Raw genomic sequence first — 27726 nt, 5'->3', positions numbered from 1 at the left:
CAGGGCTAAAGCTTTTGCTGCTCAGCACCAACTTCCAGTCTGGTAGCATAGCTATATATGGACTTGTTTGCTATGAACACATAGCAAGTCAGAGCTGAATCTCTTTTAAATTATGTGCTTAAATCAAGCAAAACTGTTGAAGTGCAGAGGCACCAAGGTCAAAACTAAAAGTCATGTAAGATGCCTAGTTCTGAAGTTGGATCAGATTAATATTTCACGCTGGATTTTTGGGTTTGATATAAATATTTATCAAGACTGCCTCGGAGAAATATGATAAAACACGGGGAGAAAATGCAGAAATAGACAAATTCCTGTAACTTGCCACCAGCATCAATTATTCAGAGTGAAAGCAATATGATTAAATTATGTTATTTTAAAAGAAACTCTGAAAAGATGCTTGCTGATGCAAGGAAGATGAAAATGGCTCACAGGAGTCTTGTTTAAAATTCCACCATCAAACAAAAATGAAGCATGTTGAAATTCTGCACTGGAATTACTATTTTTTAAATAAAAGTTTCCCTGCTTCGCTTTTCATCTTTTTGAGAGATGGTCCCTTTCAAGCACTAATATGTTTGAAATCGTGTTGATAGTCCAGACTTGTTCTATCTTTAGTTGCAGTCTTGGAAGTTTGTATTTCTCGCTTGCCCAGCACCTAGAGACCACAGAAAATGAAGACCTAGAACTTGGGCAAAAATAGTAGAGGACATAGTTAAAATAGATCCCCAAGTATTTTTATGCTTATGGCTCTGTGGTGAAATTCAATAATCAATGGAAATAGGATTTCTGTGTACCTACTTTCTGGTTCTCTCACTCAACCAAGGAATAAGACTTCAAGACAAAGTGACTTGTAAATAAATAAAAATGCATAATAACTTACCCCAACTGAAGTTAAGAAATCAGCAAAATTTTTCGACAGGGAAGAAACTTCATTACACATTGTACTTGTTAAACTGTTAAAGAAACAAAGGAAATATCACTAATATATTTATTTCACTACAGCACAGATGAATTAACTGCTACTGCTGTAATCAATATATGCACCATGTTACATCTCTATAAGAGTATTGTACTGTCAAGGGCATACCAACATAAGCATGTTTATTGCTACTGAAACAATAGCGGTAATAGCAACATCATTTATGCAGTAGGAGACATGTTATATTGAGTGTAAAAGACTGAAAATTTCTGCAATGGTACACAAGAGTTGCTTGCAGAAACTTCCAGATGCAATCCCTGCAATCTCCAGATAGGACTGGGAAACATCCCTGTCTGAAACTCTGGTGATCCACTGCCAGTCACTCTAGACCAGGGTTTTCCAAACTTGGGTCTTCAGCTGTTTTTGGACTACAACTCCCATCATCCTTGGCTAGCAAGGCCAGTGGTCATTGGTGATGGGAATTGTAGTCCAAAAACAGCTGGAGACCCAAGTTTGGGAAACACTGCTCTAGACAACACTTGGCTAAACACACACACACACACACACACACACACACACACACACACACACACAGGTTTAACTTGGTACAAGGCCGTTTCCTTTGTTCTTAGATTTGAAATGAATGGCAGCTTATGTAAGAAGGCATTCTAGGGGCATTCTCATACTGCTATGACAATGCAAGGATGTAGATAAATGGACACTACTGCGGCGGGAAGGTAAACAGAGTTTTCGTGTGCTCTGGATTCCATCATCCCATAGTCATCTTGGACTGGATTTAACCATCTAGTATACTGAAAAGCGAAACTCTTTGAAGGAGGTTAGAAGAGCCTTTTAACAGAATTTTGAGCATCTAAGCAATTTCAGTTCCTAGGATTCTATTAGGTTTCCTGGTCAATCTAAAGATACTCTTTTGAGTATCTTCCCTGATGAGACTAATAAATCTATTACCAAACGGGTGGCAAAAACAGCTGAATGTTGCCACATCTCTGTCCTGATATGATTGTTAGTTTCTAGATTGTTGGTGCTAATAATTAACAATTGATTCATTTCATGATGTGATTTGGTATTTTATAGTTTTTGTACTTTCTATTACCGTATTTTTCGCCCTATAGGACGCACTTCCCCCCTCCAAAAATGAAGGGGAAATGTGTGTGCGTCCTATGGGGTGAATGCAGACTTTCGCTGAAGCCTGAAGAGCGAGAGGGCTCAGTGCGCACCGACCCCTCTCGCTCTCCAGGCTTCGCGCAGCTCTCCGCAAGCCGTGGGAGCCCGCGCCGGGCTCCCACGGCTTCTGGAGAGTTGCCTGCATGCTGAAGCCTGGGTGCGCTGAGCTCAGCACGCCCAGACTTCGCGCAGCTCTTGGCAAGGCGCGGGAGCCCGGCGCTGGGCTCCCACGGCTTGTGGAGAGTTGCCTGTTCTGGGGGCTGGGGTCGGGGGAAGCTCGGGCTTCCCCCGCCCCAGCCCCGCACCTGGGGGGGAAATAATATTTTTTCCCTTTATTCCCCCCCCAAAAAAACTAGGTGCGCCTTATGGGACAGTGCGTCCTATAGGGCGAAAAATACGGTGGTTACTACTTTCTAACAAACACTTGATTAATTCCTAGGATTGTTTGCATTTCCTGACATCTGGCAGATCCAAGGACTTGGGTACGTGATTCAGAGATGTGCTGCACCAGCAGAAATGTGTTTAAAATAGGATTTTCCACCTGCAACACCAGCAAAACTCCTCCACTGATGATACAGTAGTGGAAGTATTCTTGCAGCAGAAAGACAAAACAATACTGAATGTCATCTTCTGCAAGGAGCATCATTCAATAAGCACTGCACACACATTGAAAGAATCAGAATGACAATATATTCACTTTGTTAGAACTTTTGCTTGATCCAAGGCAGGCTTCTCAACTTCTTGTCCATGAAGGATTAATTCTGCTAATTTGTGGAGCTGTTCGATACAACGGGCTGTTACCTCAGCAAGGCTTTCAATAGACAACATGTAAATGTCCTGGAAAGAAAAACAAAAGGCTCAGGATGATGAATTGCATTGTTCAGCGAAGAAAAGGAGGAGGAGAGAAGGTAGTGGTGGGAAATACCATTGGAAAGGTGAAGTCAGATCCTACCTTGGTTTGCAGAATTTCCATGTGTACGCATTTTAGAAAGGCCCAACTACCACTGTTCGGTGCAGCCTTCCCTAACCTGGTGCCCTCCGGAAGTTTTGGACTACTACTTCATTGACCCCAGTCAGAACAGCTTGTAGGACCTGTAGTCCAAAACATCTGGAAGGGACATTTCAAACGGATCTGCATGTGCCTTGCAATATGAATATGCACAGGACACTCCCCCCCCTTATCTGTATGTGCATTAAGTCTGCTATGTGCATGAATCTTCCTTGCTGATTTGTGGAAAACGTATTTTAATCCCAATTACTTAAGTCCATAATAGGCACAGTATTTCAAGCGAAATGTGATGCATGTGACCCAGCTGATTTGAAATCATATTCAGATGGGACAGAGACAGTTTTCATTCCTGGAAATAGTCAAACGTTGTATCACACAGATACAACTTAATCAGCTCAAGTCAGTACTATGGTTACTTATGTGTAATAACAAAATATGATGATAGGCAGACAAACTGAAATCTGCTCACCTCTACAGTTTTGTTCTTTGTTTCTTCTGTGTCTCCAGATTCACCTGTTTCAGGCTTTTCTTCACCTTCTTGGTTCACTTCATCTACTTTCGTTTTCTCTTCTCTGTTCTCTTCCATTTTTTCTGTAGATTCGGGGAGTCTAGCTTCTTCCAGGTAATCATAAGCTTTCTTTCTAGCCTGCAAAAGAATCAGAACAAAAGAGAATCTAGCATGAAGAATGACATGTTCTTTCAATATGCATTAGAATGACATATTTTGAGTACTGTGTGAAAGAGGCTGCCTGATTTTTTTCACTGGCCAAAACCGTCTCATGGAAGCATGAAACTACGGCATCCATTGTTTTAGCAGTGCATGAATATTTCTGCAAGTGTTTGTACAAGCATTTGCAGAACAATGCTAGTGGCTATTTTCCTTCCTTCATTGTTTTGAACATCTTTCACATCCCCAAACGTCTCACCATTCTTGCCTGATTTCGCCCCTTGTTATGACCTGCATAATTTTGAATAAAGAATTTGGGTTTGCTTGACTTAGGCTTTTTGGGCCTCAAACATGAGCAGCTTTATGTCACATTCTGAAGAAACAGCCTATAAGGATTCACAAACTTGAAATGTGCAATTAACATCTCTTTTTCTAAGAAATCCTATTTTCTGAATGTGAACAATATGTGGTCATATTAATTTCAGTGCAGGCAGATAACCTCTTTTTCCAATTATGTTTGGTTTAACTCATAATTCTTCATTACAACTCTCTCTGCTTACAGCCACCACTTTACCAAAGCTGCAATTGCACTACTGCTCTGCCTCCTAGTGTGCTACACTAGCTATTTAAAACTAGTATGCTCCCTGTGTTGGTGAAGAAGGGCAGAATCCTTTCCCCCCCAAAGGCAAACAAAGTCACCCACCTTGTTAAGTTTGTCAGGAGTGGCAGCAACATGTAATTCAAAGAGCAATTCCGTAAGCATGGTCACAAACTCATCTCGCGCATCTGCTGCAAAAGTAAAAAGGAAACAAGAAAAAACGACCCTTGAAATATTTTGACAGTTATATTCTGTTCCCAAAAAACATGAATCCTATTTTTTTTATAAAGGCATTTCTTCTTGCTCTCTTCCTTAAATCTTAGCAAATAAGTAAGTTTCCTCATCACATTATTCTACCTTCTAAGCCATTCTTCAATAGATGTAGTTTCCACTTTCCACTTGGAAGCAATTTCAGTTCTTGTCGTAAGTAATAGATTGGTTACCAGTTTTCTATTTTCCTGTCTTACAACATTTCTGATATAGCTTTATATAGAGAGAGTGGCACCAACCCAGCTATAAGCATGAGGCATTGGCTTCTTAACTGTCAGGTGCTGCTCGCACTGGGGAATAAATGGCTGCCCCAAGGCCCCCAAGATGATGTGAAAGCCCTTGAGATGACTTCTCAGTAGCAAATGAGGGGAGCACTTGCCAGTTAAGAAGCACTGCCTTGCGCCTGCCATGGGGGTTGGGCAACATCAGAATGTGCCTTGATCTAACCCATCAGTGAGTTGCTGCTGATCTGATCTATAATTCCTAGTTTCGCTATTCCTAACCCTAGAGACTGCTAATAGTTGGCACACTCTTCTACTAAGGTATGCATGTGTAAGTCTCTTTGATTTTGTGCCGCATATATTCTTTATGATAATGTTTTGCCCTTTTTGAGTGGTTTTTTTTAAACAATCAGGCGGTATATGTTTTATGAAACAAACAAATAAATATTGACTTGGACACCAGTATCTTCAGTGGGAAGATTTTTCAGAAACGTCACTTTGAGAATTGGGTCATTCATAACTGATCTAATTGTTTTTAATTAAACATGTAGACTCCTTTATCACGCATGTGCTGCACTGACAATTCTGCAGCTACCTTTCTTTCCTTCGTTGTCTTCATTTTCTGACTCTTCTGGAAGAAAGATTGCTTTAATAGCAATTAAAGCATCTTTTGTTTTTTCCAATTCCTCTCCTTCAAGGGATGTTAAATATGATTGTATCTAAAAGAAGAATAACTAGATAAATAAATAAACACACACACATACACGGGCCTGAGCATTTCAGTGTATCTGCAGCACATAATGTGCAAGAAAAATGGAGCAAGACAGTTTCAGTGTCCTGTTGCACCTGTCAGCCCTATTCTGCACTGAAAAACATTTTGTACCATACATCCAACTGCGTCTACATCATCCATGCCATTGGCCAACCTAAACTGCTGCACTAATACAACACTGTGGGACTGTCTTCAATGGCAACGTGATGCCGACTGTAGCATTACATAGCATAGTGCTGGAGTAATGGAACATGAGAAGGAGTTAATTTCCTTCATGAGCGTAAATCAACCTATGGATGAGCTAATCACAGGTACAAGGTCCGCCAAGCCAGTTACTATGGTAACGGCTCAGTGCCCTGACTATATCTGTAACGCATTTCAGCTCAGTAGTCTGCAGTTATTCTATCTGTCTGTTAGTCAGTGTTACTGGTCCAGTGTTGTGTCTTGAATTGCTGAACTTATTTAGAGCAATAGAAATGCTTTGTACTTGTATGTATCTATATCTGCAAAAGCCTACAAGCTGCATATATCTACATCCAGAAATGTTTTACTTATTTATTGGAAGCAATGAGCACAGCTGTTAGAAATATAGGGGGAATGGAGTGTTGGTGGCTGTGGGGCACAATGTACCAGAGATGGTGTAGAAATTTCAAATATTGTAAGGCACCCTGAGCCTTCAGGCTAGGACATACATTCAAATGACTACATAAATAAGTGCAAACTGTTGCTCCTAAGGAGCTTGCTAGAGATAGGGTTTCAATCTTACGGGGAGATATTCTTGAGAAATATGTCCCAGAAAGCATTCCTGTTATCTTGATTTATAAAGTCAACATACTGTACCTTGGCTTCACTTTCATTAGACAGAATTTCTAGAGCTTCCAGATGAGACAGACCCTGAAACTCATCAAACAGCAGCCCATAATGTGCCGTCCTTTCAAATGTCACTTGCTGGGCCAGCCTCTGCTTCTCTTTCTCTTTGGCTTCTCGCAACAGCTGTGGAAATATAGATCATAGCTGCTGGTTAATTGGTTGCATGGCAGATTTGACAAATTTTATCACCTTCAGTCCCAGCTCCTCTGGGCAATAAGAATAAAAATTGGAGTTAGATCTTACCAGCAGAGGTAAAATGCTTCATTGTATTACAACAGGTCTAATAAAACATTTTAAACAGTATTCTCTGTACGAGTTTTGCAATTAGTGGTGATTATAGCTTGCTTCTTCTTGTTGCTTTTTTTTTTTTTAAAGGGGCTTGCACTTTTTTTGTCTGCGATTTTGCTTTCTGGTAGTTAAACTGCAGATTATTCTAGCTGTCTCTCTAATGGATTTTGGTTTCTGTTATTTTTTTTTTTGAAGGGTCTGTCTGCTTGGGACAGTTGACTTTGGAGAGCAAAAATTCCAACCCTTAGCCCAACTTAACAGCTGCTTACTACACTGTTTCTCTTTGTAGCCCATTCTCAGTATAATACAGTGGTGCCCCGCAAGACGGAAGCCTCGCAAGACGGAAAACCCGCTAGACGAAAGGGTTTTCCGTTTTGGAGGCGCTTCGCAAAACGAATTTCCCTATGGGCTTCCTTCGCAAGACGAAAGCCCATAGGGAAATCTCCGGGACAGCGGGGAAGCGCAGCGCTTCTTCCCCACTGACCTCGGACCTCCTCCGAAGGCTGGCGGTGGGGCGGAAAGCCCTTCTCCCCGCGCCAGCCTTCGGAAGGCTGCTCCGAAGGCTGGTGGTGGGGCGGAAAGCCCTCTCCCCACGCCAGCCTTCGGATGGCTGTCCTGAAGACTTGCGGTGGGAGGAGGGTTTTCCTTCCCACCGCCAACATTCAGAATGCTGTTCTGAATGTTGGCGGTGGGGAGGAAAAACCCTCCTCCCACCGCAAGCCCTGGGAACAGAGGCTTCTCTGTTCCCGTACCTGTCCTGAAGGCTTGTGGTGGGGAGAAAAGCCCTTCTCCGCACCGCCAGCCTGGCAAGCGGTTTCCATAGGAACTCCATACCAGTTTTGGATATCACAGGAGACATCTATCACTTTGACTGGTGTGGAAAGTGCAAAGTTCAAATATGACAGATAGTAATATATATTGCAACCCCTTGTGTTCACACAGTGAGCTATTGATAGGGGAGAGGAGGTCAGATAAAAGCAAAGCTGGATGGCAGCATGATGAAGAAAACACGGCGTGTTCAACACTGTTCTGGGTGAATTCCTGCCTGGCATACTTTGGTAGGTATTATTTATTACATTTGTTCGTTGTCCCAAGCAACAGCTTCTAGGCGATGCATAAATATACAGGTGTAAACAGGGCAACAGAACCGGCGCAGATTTCCCCTCTCCTCAAATGGGAGGTTTCTTTTTTTCTTAAGAGTTTAAAGGTAGCTGCACTGGTTTGTTACGTAATTTATGAACAATAGTTTAGCTGACCTCCGTGGAATCATAGAATTGTAGAGCTGGAAGGGACCCTGAGGATCATCTAGTCCAACCCCATGAGAAACTTGTGTGAAAATTTGCCACATAGAAGATAGCCTATTGAGCAACCCTCACTCATTCATACTAATGGTGAATAACCCTCTGGAGGTTTTTAAGCAGAGGTTGGATGGCCATCTGTCATGGGTGCTTTAGTTGAGATTCCTGCATTGCAGGGGGCTGGACTAGATGACCGATAGGATCCCTTCCAACTCTACAATTCTATGATTTTATGTAGCTCTTCGAAACTCCAAGAGCCTTCCTCTAAAAATCAAAATCACAGTCAATTATACAGTCATCGTAATTGTCTACACCACTTTCTAACACAGCATTATTATCAAAATAGACTCATTTCACCTGGGATAAGGAAACAGTTCGTTCCATCAATGTTTTGGTTTTTTTAAATCCAGGATCACTTTCTGCAAGGACGTTCATAGTTTTCTTGCCAATGAACTCCAAAGCATCAAGGCCACCAGTTAAAACGCTCTTGCCCTGCATGAAACAGAGAAGAAATAATCTTATTTATGGACACCTTAAACACAATTATACGTAAGTAAGCAAATCCCATTAATTTTAACGGTTTTTGCTCCTAAATAAGTTTGCTTTGTGTTCCAAACACCTTTTAAGTATGTAGCTATAAAGCTATATAGGAACACTGAATCCGCAGCTCATAACTGCTCAGCCCTCTGCTTTTTCTCCCCTTGCAAATAGCAGGATTTATGACTTCATTAGTCATCTCTCATATTGAATATGGATTCCAGGTGAAAAAGTACCAGCTAAACACATTAAGTTAATTAAAAGAAAAGCATTCTGTGGAATAAAATAGAACAAGGGAGCACTAACACAGGCATGAAAAAATTATTCATATAATTTTTGTTTTAGGCAGCGGCTCGTTTTTTGTTCTTCGGTGAGAAGATCAGTAATGGAAAATAAACTTATTTGAAAGACAGCTTGCTTTCCATGACTGATCATCCCTTTCAATGCACAGGGGAGCTTTGGCCATTTTATTGGGTGACATCTCAGCTCACGTGAGACAATAGTGAGACCCATCAGATCTGACTAATGTTTCACTTGAACAGAGCGTACACCCTAGAACCTTTCCCCCTTCCCGAGAATCCTCTGCTGTGATGTGGTGAGGCTCCATGGCACAAAACATGATGTGGAAAGAAATTCCCTGAAGGCAAAATGTGTTAGGGAAAGCAAAATGTGTTAGGGGAGTAAATATAGGCATTTAAATTTCCATCTTTAAATAATATTCACTGGGTCACACAAGATTCTGCAAGATATCTCCAAAGCAAGCAAGCAAGCAAACAAACAAATCCATAGCACTTGAGAGGGACGAGGCAACGGATGCCATCTTTGATTTTGACGGATTGGCAGCACTAAGCGTTTGGTCTGTTCACACAGAGCCAGCCTTTGTTTGGCCAATTCTGCAAGCAAGCAGACTTTGTATAATAAATTGCTTGCACTGCCCTAAGGCTGTCTTTGTTTGAGGCTGAGATGATCAATCCCATGCCTTGCATACATATAGCCTGACAAGGTGTTATAGAAACATCTGCATTATTCACAGATATGACAGCTTCTATTGCTATCAATATGGTTTGGGAGTTTATGAATCTCTGAAGCATTTATAACACATAGTCAGTCAAAACAAAGCTCTAGCATCTGCTACTTTGGATAAGAGACTCAGATCAGGCTGAGTCCAGCTGCTTTTGGCTTTGGATATGAAACTCCAAAGTCGTCCGCAGGGTAGATTAGGGAGCTTGATGTGTCCCACAAAGGGGGGGGGGGAGAGAACTGCCTAACAGGATTTTATTTTTTTTGCTTTGAAGTTGGCATATCCTGCCCATAAAGCCCATGGTGTTACATTTTTTAAAATAAAAAAACAAGCAGGAAGAGTCAATTTCTAGGCATGCAGATTCTCAAGGCTGTACACGCCACTTTTTGGTGAGCTGACAATTCCATCCCTGAAGATATTAAGAGATACTTGGAATAGATTGGATTTTCATTAGGGTACGGCAATCATTCATGCCATCATGGTATGCCAGGTTTCCAGGAACTTACAATTTTCTGCCAAGTTCTCACTTATAAAATCATGCTACAAACCCTTATGAGAAAAGCTGTCTTACATTGAAATGGTATCAACTCTTTTAGGATATAAATAAGTTCTACTTCAAATCTTTCCTTCTCCATCACAGTATATTTTTTAAAGAGAGAGACTGGGTGGCATAATTGGAAGATGACAAGTAATAATAAGCAGATCATATTCTGAACTCTGGAAACATAGAACATTGTTCAGCATCATCATTCCACAGTAGGGTACCAGTCTATGGTTGAATCAAAATATTTCCCTCCAAATACCTGAACTCTGGATGCAGAGTGGGAAAGATCTCAATACTGAAACCAAATACAATGCAAATTACAGCAGCTTAATGTTTTGCTAGTGTTATGCCCTATGTACACATGTGAGGTATAATTATGGAGAAGCTTGTAAAAAATAAATACATTATAGGTTGGATCCAGCTAAGATCTACTCAAGAGTAATTAATGGACCTAATCTAGCTATGGCTGTTCATTTCAGCAGATCTCCTCTGAGTAGGACTAGAATCGGCTACAATCCTATATTTGCCAAAGGCAATCCAATCTAATCCAAAAGAATTAACTCCAAAACATATACTGAAAAACATATTAAATTGTGAGTTTTGCAGGTAACGCTTTTGGACAGAATTTTAAAATACTGGATCACTTTGAAAAATATATTGTATATATCATACTTTTTCCATAGTGTGTTTTCTTGGGCTTCCTTAATTGTAGTTTTCAAAAAAACAAAAACCCTTTCTATAACAAGTACACTCCTTTCCCCTCTTTTTGTAACTAGAATTGCTTACGGTGTTCTGCACGGCACTACTGATGGTTGAAAACATTCCACGTGATGCAGAAGGAGATGAAGGCAAAGGTGTGTTCTCTGAAGAGCTGTCCTGTGTGGTCTCATCCATGTCTTTAAGAAGGAAGAAGAAGGGCCAAATGAAAATAATGCTGGTATGTGACCTCAAACTTCAAGTTTGTACTAGGTTAAAGCAATAGTATTGTGTTCCTATTAAGAATATTTTGCCAAGGCAAGGTATGTTTATCACCTGGGATGGGGCTTTCTGCTGGGTCAGAAGGATGTACATCTTCTGACGTTCCCGGGACATGAATTCTGAGAGTGGCTGCTTTTTCCTTAACTGCTGTTAGCCCATGGCCTGCAATGACACAAATATTTCATACACAACAGTTCTGCAAAATGAGCTAAATAACCCAGTTAAAAGGAGAATTTTAACTAAAGTAAATAAAAGGCTAAGATTTTAGGATAAATTGAATATGGGACCATATAAAACCAGCCCTAAAGGATCTACAGTGGCTTCCAGTACATTTCTGAGCACAATTCAAAGTGTTGGTGTTGACATTTGAAGCCCTAACCGCCTTGGCCCTATATACCTGAAGAAGCATCTCCACCTCCATCATTCAGCCTGGACACTGAGGTCCAGCCCCGATAGTCTTCTGATGGTTCCCTCACTGCGAGCTGTAAAACTACAGGGAACCAGCAAGAGGGGCTGCTCGGTGGTGGCGCCCGCTCTGTGGAATACTCTCATATCAGATGTCAAACAGATAAACAACTAGTTGACTTTTAGAAGACAAGCGAAGGCAGCCCTCTTCAGAGAAGTTTTTAACGGTGGATGTTTTATTGTGTTTTTAATGTTTTGCTGGCAACCGTCCAGAGTGGTTGGGGCAACCCAGTCAGGTGGGCAGCATGTAAATAATCAAACTTGTTGTTGTTGTCATGCTGGTATGGAATTATTCCTGTTTGGCCAGTCATACATATAGATAGAAGAACATAAATCAATGCTAGGATTTCTTGAGGGCACAATACATCCAAATGTCAGCACTTTTCAAGCAACTTAAGAATACTTACTCGCGAGTAAACTGAGTAAATACACACGGGATCGTGTTGCCCACTGCATTGTCTTTAACTGGAGAGCGTTAAGTTTGACTTCGCTAGTTCACTCCCTTTATTGCTATCAACAAGATGTGGTTAATTGAGTGGAGTTTATAAATCAAAATATAAGTAAGCATTTTATGAGGAACTGCCATGGTGGTAAAATAGATTGTTATTGGTTTGGAACAAACTATTTATATTTTTACGCTTCAGCGAAATCCAATTAGAACAAGATGCAATAAAGGGCTAGGAATATGGATGAGAAGAAAGGTTCCGGTAATGCTTCAAGGTTTTGCGATCACTAGTGAAAATACTCATGAGATGTACCAATGAATTCAATAATAACTACACACCAAACATCATTCCATTACATAAGATATTGCAACATTATAAAACAGAACTGCTGAGAAATTGCACCTAAGGATAAAAACATATATTGGGGTGGGGGGATGACGACTCAAAGGAGCCAAACTGAGAAGTCAGTTTAGAAGCAGAATTTTACCTTGCTGACTGCTTGAAAGAAACATGTTTACCAATTTGCTTTACACTATGCTAGGCAGGGGTTTAGCTCAGATACTATGCTCACTTACAAGTTGGTCCCACCTCGAATCATAGTGCCACATTCTGCCAGCAAAATACTTTTAAAAACTCCCACTGGCATTAATGGAGAATCCCAAATGTCTGTGCAGGAGCAGCCAATCAGAGCACTTGGAGGAATATAGAAGCCTCAGCAAGGATGCTTAACAAAGGTTTGCAAACTGCTGCTGGTTGTGTTTTAACTGTGAAGACATCCGAACCATTGTCAGAGGGAAGCTCTGGAAATTGTGGCTATCATGGGTTACTTGCTGTCCTCCTAAACTGGACCATGAGGTGCTTCATGTGCTGGAGGAAGTATGGATTAGTTCCATCATAATCATAGCATCCTTGTAGCTAGGAACTGACAATCTCTTATTTGCATGGGTACTAATGGAGTATCGCCATCATTGCCATTGTGTTACACTGGCACCAGAAAGTCAATCTACAATGGGGCTGGGTGTTATGCACTGAAACCATGATCCCTGGCAGGCAAGCATTTTTGGTCTGCTCACAAGAATGTGACTGAAAGTGCCTCTTCTGTCTTGCTTCTCCCAGTCAAACAAAGCAATTACAAGATTTTTGAAAGTATTTATTTTGGTAGCTATGTTACTAGTTTACAAAGGAGAGTAAAACTTTTTTTTAAATCTTACCATAGCAGCTCCATGGTCCATCTCAAGCTACAGCACACCTAGATGGCAGTTGCTATGCTGCTGGTTAGCAGACTATGAAATCCACCTTAGACCAGGTTGCAACCCTCCAATGGGTCATGATTCACCAATCAAAGACCAAATATTTAGATGACAAGTACATTAGATCACCAACAGAGCAACCCACTGCTTCAGGTTTCTATGTTTAAAAGACGATGCTTGCCTCACACAGCAATCCTAAATGTCTGTGTTGCAGAATTTATGAGATCTGCAGTTTTCCTACGTGCTAGTATAATGTCATGCTTCATGACGACTGCTCTCTAAAAAGAACTCACAAGGTGGCCTTAGGCAAGACACTGGATGCATTCAGACAATCATTTTTCACCTTAATAAGCCAAGATATAAACTCACATGCAACTGCTGCAGTCCTCCCTTTACACAAGTCAGAAAGTCTTAGTAAACTACTTTCCTTTTGGGTCTGTAGTGGAAAACAATGGGTAATGGTTTCTGAACAAATTAGGATATGAAGCCTTGACTTAAAATTGGCTTAATATCCTGGCATGTTTGGAAAACTATAGCAATTCTGGAAGGATTGTGGGTGCCCACCACCGCAACACAGATGTGCGACATCACATGCAAACTTGGCCTACAGCTGATTTTGGGCAATTCCCTCTTCCCACCGCAGCCCATCACTCCTCATCACATGCTCTTCAGAAGGGGCCACTGGCCCTCTAGAGACTTTTCTGGAAGCAGGCGAATCCCATTCAGGTTTAGTTCTTCCACTCAATAACCAAGCAATATACTGCAATATACTGCTATTTCTGAGAAGTAGTCTTACTAATCCAAGTTATCTTTGCTGTGTACATGAACCTAATTAAGAACCTACCCTCAAAAGATAAAACAGATTGGATTTCTTTTCTAATGTGCATCACTTCAGAGTCATTGACATTAAATTCTATTTTTAATTTAACTGTCTTGTCTCAGGTGTTATGAAAACCGTTTGGATTCCCTCAGAATCTATTTTAATCATCTAGAAATTGCTTTGAATCATCAACAAACATCACCACTTCAATATTCACTTCCTCTAGGTCTTTGGGTTGGCTTCCTGGGGATTTAATTACTTCAGATTAACTTCAGCAAATTCATAAACATTTGTGTTGCTTGTACTGACCCGCTTTCTGAGCTTCATTTAATTCTGAACCCACCAACTAATTTCATATTCCTCACATTCCAATATTCTTAAGTATGCTTTGAAGAGATAATCTAATAGCAATTTCAATTACTCATTTCCTCAGGGATGTACCTTTTCAGATTCTGACAACATATTACAAGTAAATCAATATCTAATAGAAGAACAAATCCTTAATTGATTGCAACACTGGTTTGTGTGTGTGTGTGTGTGTGTGTGTGTGAGAGAGAGAGAGAGAGAGAGCGCGCAAATGTATGTGTATACAGTGGTGCCTCGCAAGACGAAATTAATCCATTCCGCGAGTCTCTTCGTCTTGTGGTTTTTTCGTCTTGCGAAGCATGGCTATTAGCGGCTTAGCGGCTTTAAGAAAAAGGAAACAAACTCGCAAGAACTCGCAAGACGTTTTGTCTTGTGAAGCAAGCCCATAGGGAAATTCGTCTTGCGGAACGACTCAAAAAACGGAAAACTCTTTCGTCTTGCGCGTTTTTCATCTTGCGAGGCATTCGTCTTGCGAGGCACCACTGTATATGAACTCCCATATTACTGATATAAATCCTGGATTTCCTATATAATATACCATAGCCTGAAATACGTTATTACGTTTCATGGCAACAAGAGAAAACCATAAAATATGTTTTAAAACACAGCTTCTTTTTTCATGGCTATTCTTCTCCCACAAGACTTTCCAGAGAGAACAATGTCTCTCCCACGCAGCCCACTCCACCCATTACTTTCTGTTACTGCAGTTCTCTTGTTCCTTAGCTATTTTCTTTTTAAAATCCATGCATGCTCTCATTTTCAAGAAAATCTATGTACCAATAACTTTACTAATCATTCATTTTTTCTGGCACCTCAGCATGTTTAAAAGCATGAAACAATATATTAGGATTTTTGCCTGCTTTTCTGCTGAGAAAGATTAATTTGTTGAGTTTATAATAAAGGTTGTTAACCAGAGGACAATAATTAGATGAATACAAATTCTTGCTTGAAAATACTGAAGATGAAATTGCTTCTCAGTTGAAAAAGAAAATAAATTCTTAAAATAAAAAAAATAACCTGATTGAAAGAGAAATGGGGCATTGCAATATCAATTTTGAACAAGCATTTCAGTTTTACCTTGAAGAAATTTAATCCTTTTAAGAATTACTTTAAATCTGATTGATCGCGCATAGCTGCAGATGCAGTTCTTCTAGGACATGGAGTTTTAACAAATAAAGCAAGATGCAGCAAATATTTGTCATGCTTGAGTGGGCAAGCAGCAATCTGGTGGTAAAATGATTACTAAGTAATAGGACAAGGAACAGAACTGAAACTCTATTGCCTGTTCTAGTGGATGCGCTTTGATTATTACTGCTGAATCATGGAGAGAATCTGTCACAAAACCATTTGGATTTAAATCCACATACTTTATACTTTAACTGGTTTATGGACCAAGCTGTGAGGGGGCAAGTTTAACTCTAGCATATGGCTATGGCACCACTTCTCTTATGTGGCAGAGTAAACCAGATTTTGCAGGCCACACAAGATGAATACTGCAACAGAATAATTGTAAGGTAACAGTGATATTTGATTCCCTGGGATGGGGAAGCCCGATCCACTTTCTGTCTCTCAGGGGGGAACTGAGGCCTCAAGAGATGACTTGATGAGCCATCAAAGATCAAGAACTGCAGACAGAGTTTTCATATCCCATATAGCATGTACAAATACTATGTTTCCGTGCACTCTGGTTTCTGTCACGGTGTTCTGTTGCGCCAGAAGCAGTTTAGTCATGCTGGCCACATGACCCGGAAAGCTGTCTGTGGACAAACGCCGGCTCCCTCAGCCTGAAAGTGAGATAAGCACCGCAACCTCATCGTCACCTTTGACTGGACTTAACCGTCCAGGGGTCCTTTACCTTACAAACACAATGCTTTTTAATACAGAGTTCACACATTTCAGATGAGAAGCACCAAGCAATCAACCACCATATAATATGCCTTATTGGCCTATGTACATACACACAAGAATCAGCCTATATTTGATGGAACTATTCCTCTTGCCATCCTTTTAGGGCCAAACCAAGCATTAATTACAACATAGCTGAGTCTAGTTTTGGCCCAGTGACATATTTTTCCTCATAAAGGATCTTTGGGGAAAGGGTGAATTGCAATAGAGGGATGGCATGGAAGGGAGTAATTAGCTCATTTCCCGGCAACATATTTCCTTTGAAAGCTTTTCCCATGATTTTTCCTAGCCCTCTCTTTATTTGCAAACACGGGTCTGAATCCTTGCAGAAAGAAAAGTGGCTGGGAAAGAAGGGGTTTCAGGGGAAACATGCTAGCAATAAGTCTTAAGCAGTTGCCAGACTGATGTTATATTCATCTCAGTTATCATTTTTACTTTGCCCCAAAAAGGAAGGGGGAGAAGTGTATTACAGTACTTGCTGATGTCAAGGGCTTATTTATACCTTTTAGATATCAAATCAATTACTTTAAAATATTTTATATATTCATGGTTTGGATACTTAACAACTGTAGCAGAAGCTGTTGAAAGCAGAGATTTGCCCCATGATCCCCAGGTTGTCCATCCACTCCCTTTAGGAGATGAATCCGTGTCCTGCAGAAAGATATGTTAAAGATACTGTCAGCACAATTTGTATTTTTCCAATATAGATACTTCCATTTTTAGAAAAAGAATAATGGGGGTGATATGTCCCCCACTCACCTTAATTAGGCTGCTTCACACATGATGCTAGGCTAGAGACAGAAATAAACCAGGGCTTACCATGAACAAACAGCATGCAGGTGCACACTGTTCAATTGTGTCTTTCTGGTGCCAGGAAAACAAACCCAAAGGCCGGGCTTAGTGTTATGTGCAAGCCAGCTCTCATAGTCTGTTCCTCCCAAACCATGAACATTGATTCTTCATTTTTGAATGGAACTATCACATGCTTAATGCAGCATGTCCTTCTGGAAAAGAACAGCTTTAGGATGTTGGCCTACAATGATTGCCTTTTAACTACTTCAGTAACCAAGGTTGCATTAGAACAGTGGTTTTCAAATTGGGTTCCAGAAAATTTTGGGGTTCCTTGGAAGTTTGCGGGTTTCCTAATGGCAGGATAAGCAGTGACAGACAACCTTCACCAAAGGACCACTTGCCTGCCATTAACATTTGCCTCCAGAATGTACAGCTGCAGAAGCGTGTGAGGTATGTAAAGGTAAAGGGACCTCTGACCATTAGGTCTAGTCGTGGCCGACTCTGGGGTTGCGGTGCTCATCTCGCTTTATTGGCTGAGGGAGCCGGCGTATAGCTTACGGGTCATGTGGCCAGCATGATTAAGCCACTTCTGGAGAACCAGAGCAGTGCATGGAAACGCCATTTACCTTCCCGCCAGAGTGGTACCTATTTATCTACTTGCACTTTGACGTGCTTTCAAACTGCTAGGTTGGCAGGAGCAGGGACCGAGCAACGGGAGCTCACCCCATCGCAGGGATTCGAACCACCGACCTTCTGATCGGCAAGTCCTAGACTCTGTGGTTTAACCCACAGCGCCAGTTGCGTCCCTTGTGAGGTATGTAGTAAGGCATATATTCTGTTGACATAGCATGGTGGTGAGGCTCAACAGGCCTGGCTCATGCTCTTCAGCAGCTACAAGCGATGCTGAACACATTCCTTAGTATCCCCTGCAGCGCAGAGGGGTTCTAAGCAAATCAAAACAGAAGGGGTACTGTGAAGTTAGGAAGCGTAACGCACCAGAGTATTACGGAAGCTAAAATTCCTAGAGCGCTCTTAGATCTTTTCCCACATTTTAAGTATGCCAGCCTTAACAGGGACCAGGTGCTTTGGCTGAAACAAAACTGGAATGCTGGGTGGCAGGTGGGAAGGGAAGTTATTTATATGTATGATTCTCACTGTCAGATGGAGTGAATGAATAATCTCCTCTTGCAGGCTTTGGTTTATATTCCTTTCACCTGAAATCAATCAAGCATCTTTTCAGCTTACACGAAGAATTAGCTGAATGCAATCTGATTGAAAATTGATTAAATTCTGCTGACTGGAGAAAAAGCAGCTATTGCTGCTATAGTTTTATTATTTATTATAGGCACACAAGCAATAATGATGTTGCTGCCAGTTCTATGCTTCCATCTACAGACATACTCTTAACTATTGTGAAACTTTAGCACCAAGGAAAGTTCAATCATACATGAAGTTTAGCTTTTACCTTTCAGCTTTTGACCATTCTGGGCTCTCAGTGTAGTGTGCATTGCTTATTCTTGGTTTGCCAGAGGCAAGCTAGCTGTGAAGGGGCAATCTTAGGATGTTTTATCTTCCCTAAAAAAATCCGAATTACTGCCTCTCTGGAATCTCTTTACTACAGGCAAGATAGTCCCTAAACATGCTGAAACATGGCAGGAAGGAAGCCAACATGGTTTTGTTCCAGGAGCACAACAGCACTCTGCCTTTGCTGCCCCACCAACTGCTGCTGACTTGGAACACTGATAACCAAAGACAGAAACTATTGTGCATTCCCAAACATATCTTCACAGAAACCAAAGGCATACAGTAACCCACACTTGGAAGAATGCAAGAATATTATGCAAACACACATTACAGGGACAAAAGCATAGTCTGTTGTTTCTGTTTGAACTGATTTTTATATAATGCCAACCACAGTAATCGATGGCAGTGCACATTCCTTTAGCATGCTATATGGGAGTGCACAACTAACAACAGCAGCCGGAAGAAGGGCTGGCAAGGCACATTAAGAAGGATTGGCTACTAGGAGAACAAGGCAACCCCACTTGTGTTACCCTGTTGCTGAAAGTGGCAGCCCTGAGTCACTGTCTCCCACCTCTCTCTATAACCAGCAACTGTGTGTATGGTCATCTAGGGACTGTGCATCACTGTTCTAATTATGACACATCTTTGTATACTGCATGAACAAAAGAAATAAGAGATTTTTAAAAATCTTACTGGGCCATTATTTTTGTTCAGTTCTTCAGATTCAGGTTCTGGTTCAAGGCTCACAGATTCACTGCAATCAGTAGGAACATCTGTAGTTATGCCTCCGCTGGAATGTTCCACATTTGAAGGATGCCCTGAAGACATCTGGTCGCCTTCCTGTTCATTGCTAGAGCTTTCAGACTGTTGCCTCTTATCATCTTGTATTTGTTCTGTCTTTTCATTCTGCATTGCTCTCTCAGAAGCTGAAACATTGCTGCCATGTTCCAATATTTTCTCTTGCATAAACACTTCACTTCCGTCACCTGACATTTTTAAAAGAAAATTCTGCAGGAAAAGAAATCAACATGTTTGTAATACAATGTTGTGAGTATATGAAAACTTAAAAAAAAAATTCTCCTATTTGAACATATTTGTGTCTCCTATCATCTAGAAGGCATGGCTAAGAGGGGCTCAGAAAGATTTGCCTCCAAATTGGCACCAGCTGCAATGCCCCCTTACAACGTGCTTCAGCAGTTTTTGAAGCTTTGCATAAGGTAGAATTCTACTCCTGTGCATTATGTGTGGTGAGGTCAATCCTGCTTGGTCTGGGCACACAACATTGCTGTGAAGGAAAGTCTCTTGTGCACCAGAACCTGCTCAATTTGGCTGAGCTTTGAGGCCCCAAAGTTGGGACTTTAAAGCACCATGCAGATAGCAAGGTGCTGCTAAAATGAAGGTTCCCTCCTTTATTTCAGCAATTGTTTCAATGCAACACCCTTCAAATTACCGTACTTTTCTGTCCATAAGACGCGCCCTATTTTTGGGGAATCAAATTTAAGAAAATGGGGGGAGATGACACAGAGTTGTTGAGCTTTTTTTTGGGGGGGGGATTGCCGAAAATCACTCACCAACACGCGTTGCTAAATCCACCTCCTGTCTGATAGCTGCTGACAGCTGTGGCAGCAACCAATCAAATATCCACCCTATGCACTACCCATGTATAAGACGACCCCCACTTTTTAGCATGATTTTTAAAGAAAAAAACATAGTCTTATACACAGAAAAGTACAGTAATTTTTTTGTTTTAATTATATAGCACTTACATGGTGGTGCAAAGGCTTCGACAGCTCTTCTTTTCAAGAACAATTTGCAACTGCTTGGAGCAGCTAGAAGCATGGTGCTTGCTGCACTCATTGAAACATTTTGAATGGAAGAAGAAGAAAGAAGAAGTGACTCCTTCCTGCATAATAGTATAGAAAAAAATATGGCTGTCCCAATTTACCTATAGGGCCAGCCATCTTTTATTCCATATACTGTCCTGTAAGGCTGCTGTATTATCATAATAAGGAAAATACAAAGCCACTTGGCAGAATTTGGCTCATTCAAGTAAACTGACCTAAAATGTAGAACTCTTTGACATTGCAATGTGTGACTTTTGATTTATTACAGACTTTTTTTTAAAGATTTCTTTTACCATCAATATGGTTTGACAGCCCCTAAGAGCCACTCACAACATAATAAATTAAAGTTACATCAATAAGCTATATATCTTATCATGCACCTGCCCAAGTGGACTTGAGTCCATGAAAGTTTATGCCATAATAAATCCCTTAAGTGTTTAAGGTGCTACAATACTTTTATTTTGTTTAGTTCTTGCAACCCTCTGAAATATCTTATGCCATAACACAAACAGCAAAATAACAAACCAAACTATCTTTACAGGTAATTAGTTCCAACCAGACGTGTGATGGGTAGTCACATTTATTGGTTCACATGACTGCTCTATACAGTGTTTGTGCGTGTCCATGTACATGAAACACATTTTACAACAAAGAGACATTTTACAACAGAAAGTGTATGCAGGTAATGCAAACTGAACCCTCCTTCCTGTCCAACTTAGCTTCCCACACTACAAATAACTGGTACCTATTCTAGAAGTGAGCCGTCTTTGGGGGAAAGTGTCAAAAGCCATTCAGCTTCTGCTGTTAAAATGATAAATCCCTTCCCTGTGTTATACATGAATGGGATAGACACATGAATAAACAAGCATGGCTGTTCATGTTATGTCTAGTTTGCCGCCCAGTTTACCTTTATGCTATGAACAGGTATAAATTAAACAAGCCTATGCCTGGGATTAGACTGACATCTGCTGAGAGCGAACGCCTTAACGCAGTGTTCTTCAATACTTAATCCACACTTCAAAAGGAATGGCCGATTCACACATTACAAGAAAGAAGCGTGCATTTTACAGACATGCACACGTGGCAGGGAGCACAGGCCAGTCACCAGTGCCTTGTTGTGCATACACACACACAAACACCTTTTACATCAGTGGATACAGACTCATCAAATTGTAGAGTTGGAAAGGACCCTAAGGGCCATCTAGTCCAACCCCTTGCAATGCAGAAAGCACACTTTTCTACCTCTCATGGGCACAGCCAGAATTTATTTTAGTGGAGGGATAGGAAGCCAGGATGGTGTGGGAGCAGGACACCCTGTCACCTGTCTAGCAGATCTGGAAGGAACTGCCTCCGCAACAGTTGTTTTAAATTACTTTATTTGGACCCCAAATGCTCAGGAAAAAATCTTCCTACAATTTCTACTTTTAGTTATGTATTTTTATTTATTTACTTGATGGGAAGGCGACAGCCCCACTGCCCTCTTGCCCGTTCCCCTTTTGTGTGCGCACAGCATCTATTTTCCCAGGGAGGCGCCACCGAAAGGCGTCCTCGGGATGGCACACAGGGTCTGCCTTCCTTAAAACAAACCGATTTGCAAGCGGTTCTCGCGAATCGCTTTAGGGGAAGCCTCCCACGCCTCCATCCATCCAACGGTTGCTGCCCTTTGGAGATGTCTCCCCTAAGTGGGCCCATATAAACTTGTGGCTGGAGACGACGGAGAGCCCCCCGTACCCACCCTTCCCCTTCCCCGGGACAAAGGCTTGAGTTATGGTTGCGGCGAGTTTCACTGCTCCCGCTTGCAAACTTCTCGCAGGCAGAAGATTACGCCGGGCTCTTCCTCGCCCATCAATACTGAACACCATCGCCAAGGGAAAGGAAGGTAACTTGTCGGCGCGAGGAGCGCTTCAAAAGTCCCCTAGTCGCCGAGGGGAGCAAAAGACAAGGAGGAGAAGCCGCGTCGCCCCTTACCGCTGAGCCGCTGCCTGCTTGGCGCACCCCGGGCGCCTTCCGCTCTCCGCCCGGCCACGTCGGCACAGGCCGGGAGAGGGAGAGGAGCCGAGGGGCGGGAGCGGAGGGCCGGGCCGGGGGGCAGAGCTTTCTCCGGCCTGGTCCTCCCACCGCCAGGCTTGCGGCTCGTCCGGAGGAGCAGGGCGGCGCGACACGAAGCGGTTACCGCCTGCCGGCGGGCTCGGATTTTACCCTGCTCGGAAGAGGGAGGGAAGCTCGGACTATGCCCTCTGGCGCGAGGAACGGAGCAGGCAGAGAAAGCTGCCCGCTGGCGTCTCAGTTTGGAGGCAATTCCCAAACTTTTCGCTTCTTTCCCTACTCTGCCTTCTTCCAAACGGCAACAAGGCTCGCTGTGAAGCTCTGGACAGCTTTTGGCTATGTCCTCCAACATTTCTCAGATGAAAACAGGGACTTCCTATTCCATCATCATCATCATCATCATCATCATCGTTATTATTTATACCCCACCCATCTGACCGGGTTGCCCCAGCCACTCTGGGCGACTTCCAACAGATATAAAAACGTAACAAAACATTAATTTTTTTTTTAAAAAAACTTGCCTATAGAAAAAGATGCCTTCTAAAGTTTGTTTAGTTTATTTATCTCATTGGCTCCACGGTCACATAATTCCATACCCTTCAACATTTCTCCGATGAAAATAGGGACGTCCTAAGGAAAAGCGGGACATTCCCGGATCAAATCAGAAACTGGGATGCAGAGGTTTTCTAGACAAATAGGTGCCAGCACTCATCAATTGTTACAGTAAGTGCCACACTTTTTAACAACAACAACAACAATTTATTATTTAAACCCCGCCCATCTGGCTGGGTTTCCCCAGCTACTCTGGGCGGCTTCCAACAAAACACCCAAATACAATAACCTATTAAACATTAAAAGTTTCCCTAAACAGGGCTGCCTTCAGATGTCTTCTAGAAGTTTGGTAGTTATTTTTCTCTTTGACATCTGGTGGGAGGGCATTCCACAGGGTGGGTGCCACTACCGAGAAGGCCCTCTGCCTGGTTCCCTGTAAGAGGTGCTGGTACTGCGTACCCTTGACTACCCCCTGAAAAAAAGAGAAAGGACTGCTGGGACAGCTTTTGTAAATTTGGAGCTGTCCCTGGAAAATAGGGACCTTTGGAGGGTCTGTTGGCGACAGTGCAGGGATGGTGGGGTGAGGGGGTATATATATTTTCAGCATCTCATATGGCACTGCCCTAAGAATGTTTCTTCAATAAGTGAATTCCTCGTAAGTTTTGAGGGGCTTGGGCTTTAGTCCTATATCTGCATACCTCATGGGACTTGCCACAGAGTGGACTGCTGGCTAGAGATATTTTGGCACCTGTAGCAGACCTCCAAATGGCACCTCCCTCTTCTCCAGGGAAGAAGGGGTGAGGGAAGATCTACATCAGGAATGAGGGGGGAATAAAGATCTGCATCGGGATCTGCTGTCCCTGTGGATCCTGTTGCTTGAGGTGGTGGCCTCACCTTGCCTCATGGGTGGACTGGTGCTAGCTGAGTATAAGGATTGCACAGTGACTCTCCACCTCCTACCCTGCTTGGTTCTGTATAACTGATAACTTTTGATTTCTTGAGATACTTAAATGTTTAGAAATGGGGTTTTAGAGATGGGAGGTGCACATTTACTCCCTTGAAAAGTACATTGCATTCAAGGAGGAAAGTTGATGACCGAAGCTTTTTACTCCTTCCTCTTCTATGTGGCTTTGTACTTAATCTGACTTTTACCCAAATCACTTAGAAAAGTGAAAGATGAGTGGCGCTTCCCACCTCCGTATCTTGAGTGGGGGATGTCAGGGGACAGGAGAAAAGTGACCCAAAGGGATGATGTCCATGGAACTCAGAAATCCAAATGTATCATGGTTGTAAAATGCTTTGTGACTCCTGCCTCAGCTTAAATTCTCCAGCTCCCTCCAAAATACTATAAGGTTAGCTATCAGGGTCTGAGCCAGGCAATTCCTCTTCCTCTTCCCTGCCCCCGCTTTCCTTTTTAACTGATGCTCAGCCGCCTTCATCTTCTGTGTCTCTTCTCCAGAACCATACTCATTTTGTTTGTTTGTTTTTTTAATTCACAGTCTAATATTTTCTTTCTCCAAAGCTGGGGAATCACTCATGCAATAAGAAGCCCTTAATTGTCTGTGGTGGTGGCCCCATTTCACTGTCCTACTGATCACAGGACCACCCTATTTAGTTTTGGGAGAAGTGGGGGAATGCCCCAAAATGTTGCAGTGAACTGCTGGGTAGCTACATGATGGTCCTGTTCAGGACTCCAGCCAGCATCAGGAACATTGCCGTACTACTGGTTCAGGTTTAACAGGAGGTGTAAGAAGACTTTTTATTATTTATTTATTTATTTTTCACTCCTGAAATCTTCCATGGACAATTTACAAGTGCTCCACAGTTAATATTGTTAATACTAATTTAATATAACTAACTTCCACCTTGTCCTATAATTAACCAAATAGCACCAGCTTTGGGTCTTAGGGAAGAATAAATCCAGTTTGTGTTTGTTACAAAATGAAGCACTTTTCCTGATTATAAACAGTGTTAGGTCAGGACATCACAGGTCTTGGACTAGGGTCTCAGGCCAAAACACCCAGATGGCCTGCTGTAGGCACCACCAGGGCAGCTCATAGGCACAAGGAGCTCCCAGCTTGATCTCTCTTGCACTGCAGGAATGCTGCTGTAATGGTGAAATACTACTATGACTCTGTCAGCCCAGCAAAACCAAGTGACCTAAGAAACAAATAGGAACTGTGTATCTGAAGAAGTGTGCATGCACACGAAAGCTCATACCAAGAACTAACTTAGTTGGTCTTTAAGGTGCTACTGGAAGGATTTTTTTTATTTTGACCATGGCAGACCAACACGGCTACCTATCTGTAAATAGGAACTTGGTTTATCCTACAGAACCTAACCCAGCTGGAAAACACTTGGAGTGTCACACTTTCAACTTCTTCCTTTAGCTCTAATTAATTTTCAAGGGAGGAAAAGGTAACTATGCTCACCACCTTATGCTCAAGAGGGCACTATGGTGTGTGTGTGTGCTTAAAGGCTTTGTGGACACCAGGAGAAGACCTCAGCACAGCCATTGTACCCATGGGCGTCATATTGGCGACTTGTATTTTTTATGTAAATAATCTCATAATCATGTTTACATACCCATTCTTTATCAAACATGTTAACACCCATGCTTTCCTTTCTTTTCCATTGATTTTTTTACTTATAATTCCAAATTGCCATTTTTTCAATAGAGATGTAAAACATTTCTGCGCATTTTACTGTCTTCTGTTAATTGCAGACTAATTCCAACCTAGTAAGATGTGATATTGTTATATTTATGTACATTTGAAGAACCTAGTGCCTTTCAAATACAGAAAAAGTGATGGGCGATATATTCATCATCGTTATCACCATCTATTAATTTATACATTTCCTTTTACATGTGCGTCTTAATGTGATTTACAAACATACCATCAAACAGCTAAAAATAGTTTGGAAAATAACTACTAAGGATAGGTTTAAAAACAATACAGAATGAACAGCTAAGGCAAATACCGTATTTTTTGCACCATAACACTCACTTTTTTCCTCCTAGAAAGTAAGGGGAAATGTCTGTGCGTGTTATGGAGGAAATGCCTACGGGTGGCATGCCTACAGATTTTCCTCCTCTAAAAACTACGTGCGTGTTATGGTTGGGTGCGTGTTATAGAGCGAAAAATACGGTAACTTTTCGTACTCCTGAAAAAGCTTGTTGAAACAAAAATGTCTTCCATCATTTTCAGAAAGTAACGCTAGGGAGGGGCTGTCATATCTCAGATGGAATGCTGTTCTACAAAATGGGCAGCCATGCTGAAAACCCTGTTCTGAGTTGCTTGAAAGGACCTCTCGTATTTTAGAAATTCTCCTGCAAATCAGTGACCTGCTGGGTCTATAAGGGATAAGGGCAGTATCTCAAGTAACTTAGTCCCAAACTCTATAGGGTCATGCATGTTAGTATTATGAGTTTGTGAGTGCCTTGACTCCCCTAAATTACTGGGTCTAGTGAGTGTTGGAGTTTAAGTAATGCTTAGAGTATTAAGATGGGCTGGTAGAGGCTGAATTTAGCAGTGTCAAAATACAGACCAAACCAGTTTTTCCATGCCCATGAAGTTGCCTAGGAGAAGAGCCATCAAGAAGAACAAAATGAAGGTAATGAGCTATTAACAAAGCGAATACTATATACTGGACAGCTGAGAGATAGTTAGCAGAGAAAAAGCAGAATGGAGTTTTTAGGATTGCAGTTGCCTGGGTTGTGAGCTAGAGAGAAAAAGTGTCAGTCTGTTAAACACAGCAAGCTAAGCAGAGGGACAAAGAGCTACATTTTATTTCTTTTTGAATCCAAGACTGCAGCAATGGGAGGAACAAGACCCTCTTGGAGTGTAATGCTTTGAACCCGCCAATCATAGGGTCAGGTTGTATAGATGTATAAATATCCCATGTATCATTAAGATACCCGTTGTGCCTCATTTTCAAAGGAAACACAAAACACCAGGATCCTGGGAATCTCACATTGGGGTGAGATTTGGGGATTTATAACAGTATCAAAACCTTAACCCAGCAGCAAATTGGCAGCCAATGCAAATCCCTCAAACAAGATGTTGCATGCTGGAGGTGGTTTACTCCCCCAAGCAACCTAGCCACCAGGTGCTGCTCTAGCTGCAGCCTCCAGACCAACCTCAAAGGTACATTGAGTGCATGCTGGTAATCCAGCCTTGAAGTTACCAGTGCTGTGAACAAGCGATTTGTTGTTGTTGTTTAGTCGTTTAGTGGTGTCCGACTCTTCGGGACCCCATGGAGCAGAGCACGCCAGGCACTTCTGTCTTCCACTGCCTCCCGCAGTTTGGTCAAACTCATGCTGGTAGCTTCGAGAACACTGTCCAACCATCTCATCCTCTGTTGTCCCCTTCTCCTTGTGCCCTCCATCTTTCCCAACATCAGGGTCTTTTCCAGGGAGTCTTCTCTTCTCATGAGGTAGTCAAAGTATTGGAGCCTCAGCTTCATGATCTGTTCTTCCAGTGAGCAGTCAGGGCTGATTTCCTTGAGAATGGATAGGTTTGATCTTCTTTCAGTCCATGG

General features: G+C 42.0%; 1 protein-coding gene across 6 annotated transcripts in view; it reads right to left on the bottom strand.

Moving 5' to 3' along the window:
- FAM114A1 (family with sequence similarity 114 member A1) overlaps window positions 1-27726 on the bottom strand; it is a 50770-nt gene that overhangs the window by 7360 nt on the left and 15684 nt on the right. For 3 of the 6 annotated variants that reach the window (XM_081207743.1, XM_081207741.1, XM_081207746.1), the window contains exons 3-13: window positions 19436-19750; window positions 16991-17077; window positions 11229-11337; window positions 10983-11092; window positions 8452-8586; window positions 6479-6631; window positions 5462-5585; window positions 4481-4566; window positions 3580-3756; window positions 2799-2938; window positions 878-950 (exon numbers count right to left, since the gene is read on the bottom strand). In XM_081207743.1, the coding sequence (XP_081063869.1) occupies window positions 878-950; window positions 2799-2938; window positions 3580-3756; window positions 4481-4566; window positions 5462-5585; window positions 6479-6631; window positions 8452-8586; window positions 10983-11092; window positions 11229-11337; window positions 16991-17077; window positions 19436-19750 (1509 nt within the window). Of the gene's footprint in view, window positions 1-877; window positions 951-2798; window positions 2939-3579; window positions 3757-4480; window positions 4567-5461; window positions 5586-6478; window positions 6632-8451; window positions 8587-10982; window positions 11093-11228; window positions 11338-16990; window positions 17078-19435; window positions 19751-20508; window positions 20617-22554; window positions 22663-27726 lie in introns of those variants that run through there. The other 3 variants (XM_081207745.1, XM_081207744.1, XM_081207742.1) reach the window with 3 other exon arrangements.

This window comes from Podarcis bocagei (assembly GCF_964188305.1).
Source record: "Podarcis bocagei genome assembly, chromosome: 9".
Lineage (NCBI taxonomy): Eukaryota > Metazoa > Chordata > Lepidosauria > Squamata > Lacertidae > Podarcis > Podarcis bocagei.
The sequence above is the reverse complement of the archived record's forward strand: the minus strand, read 5'-3'. Positions and strand labels throughout refer to the sequence as shown.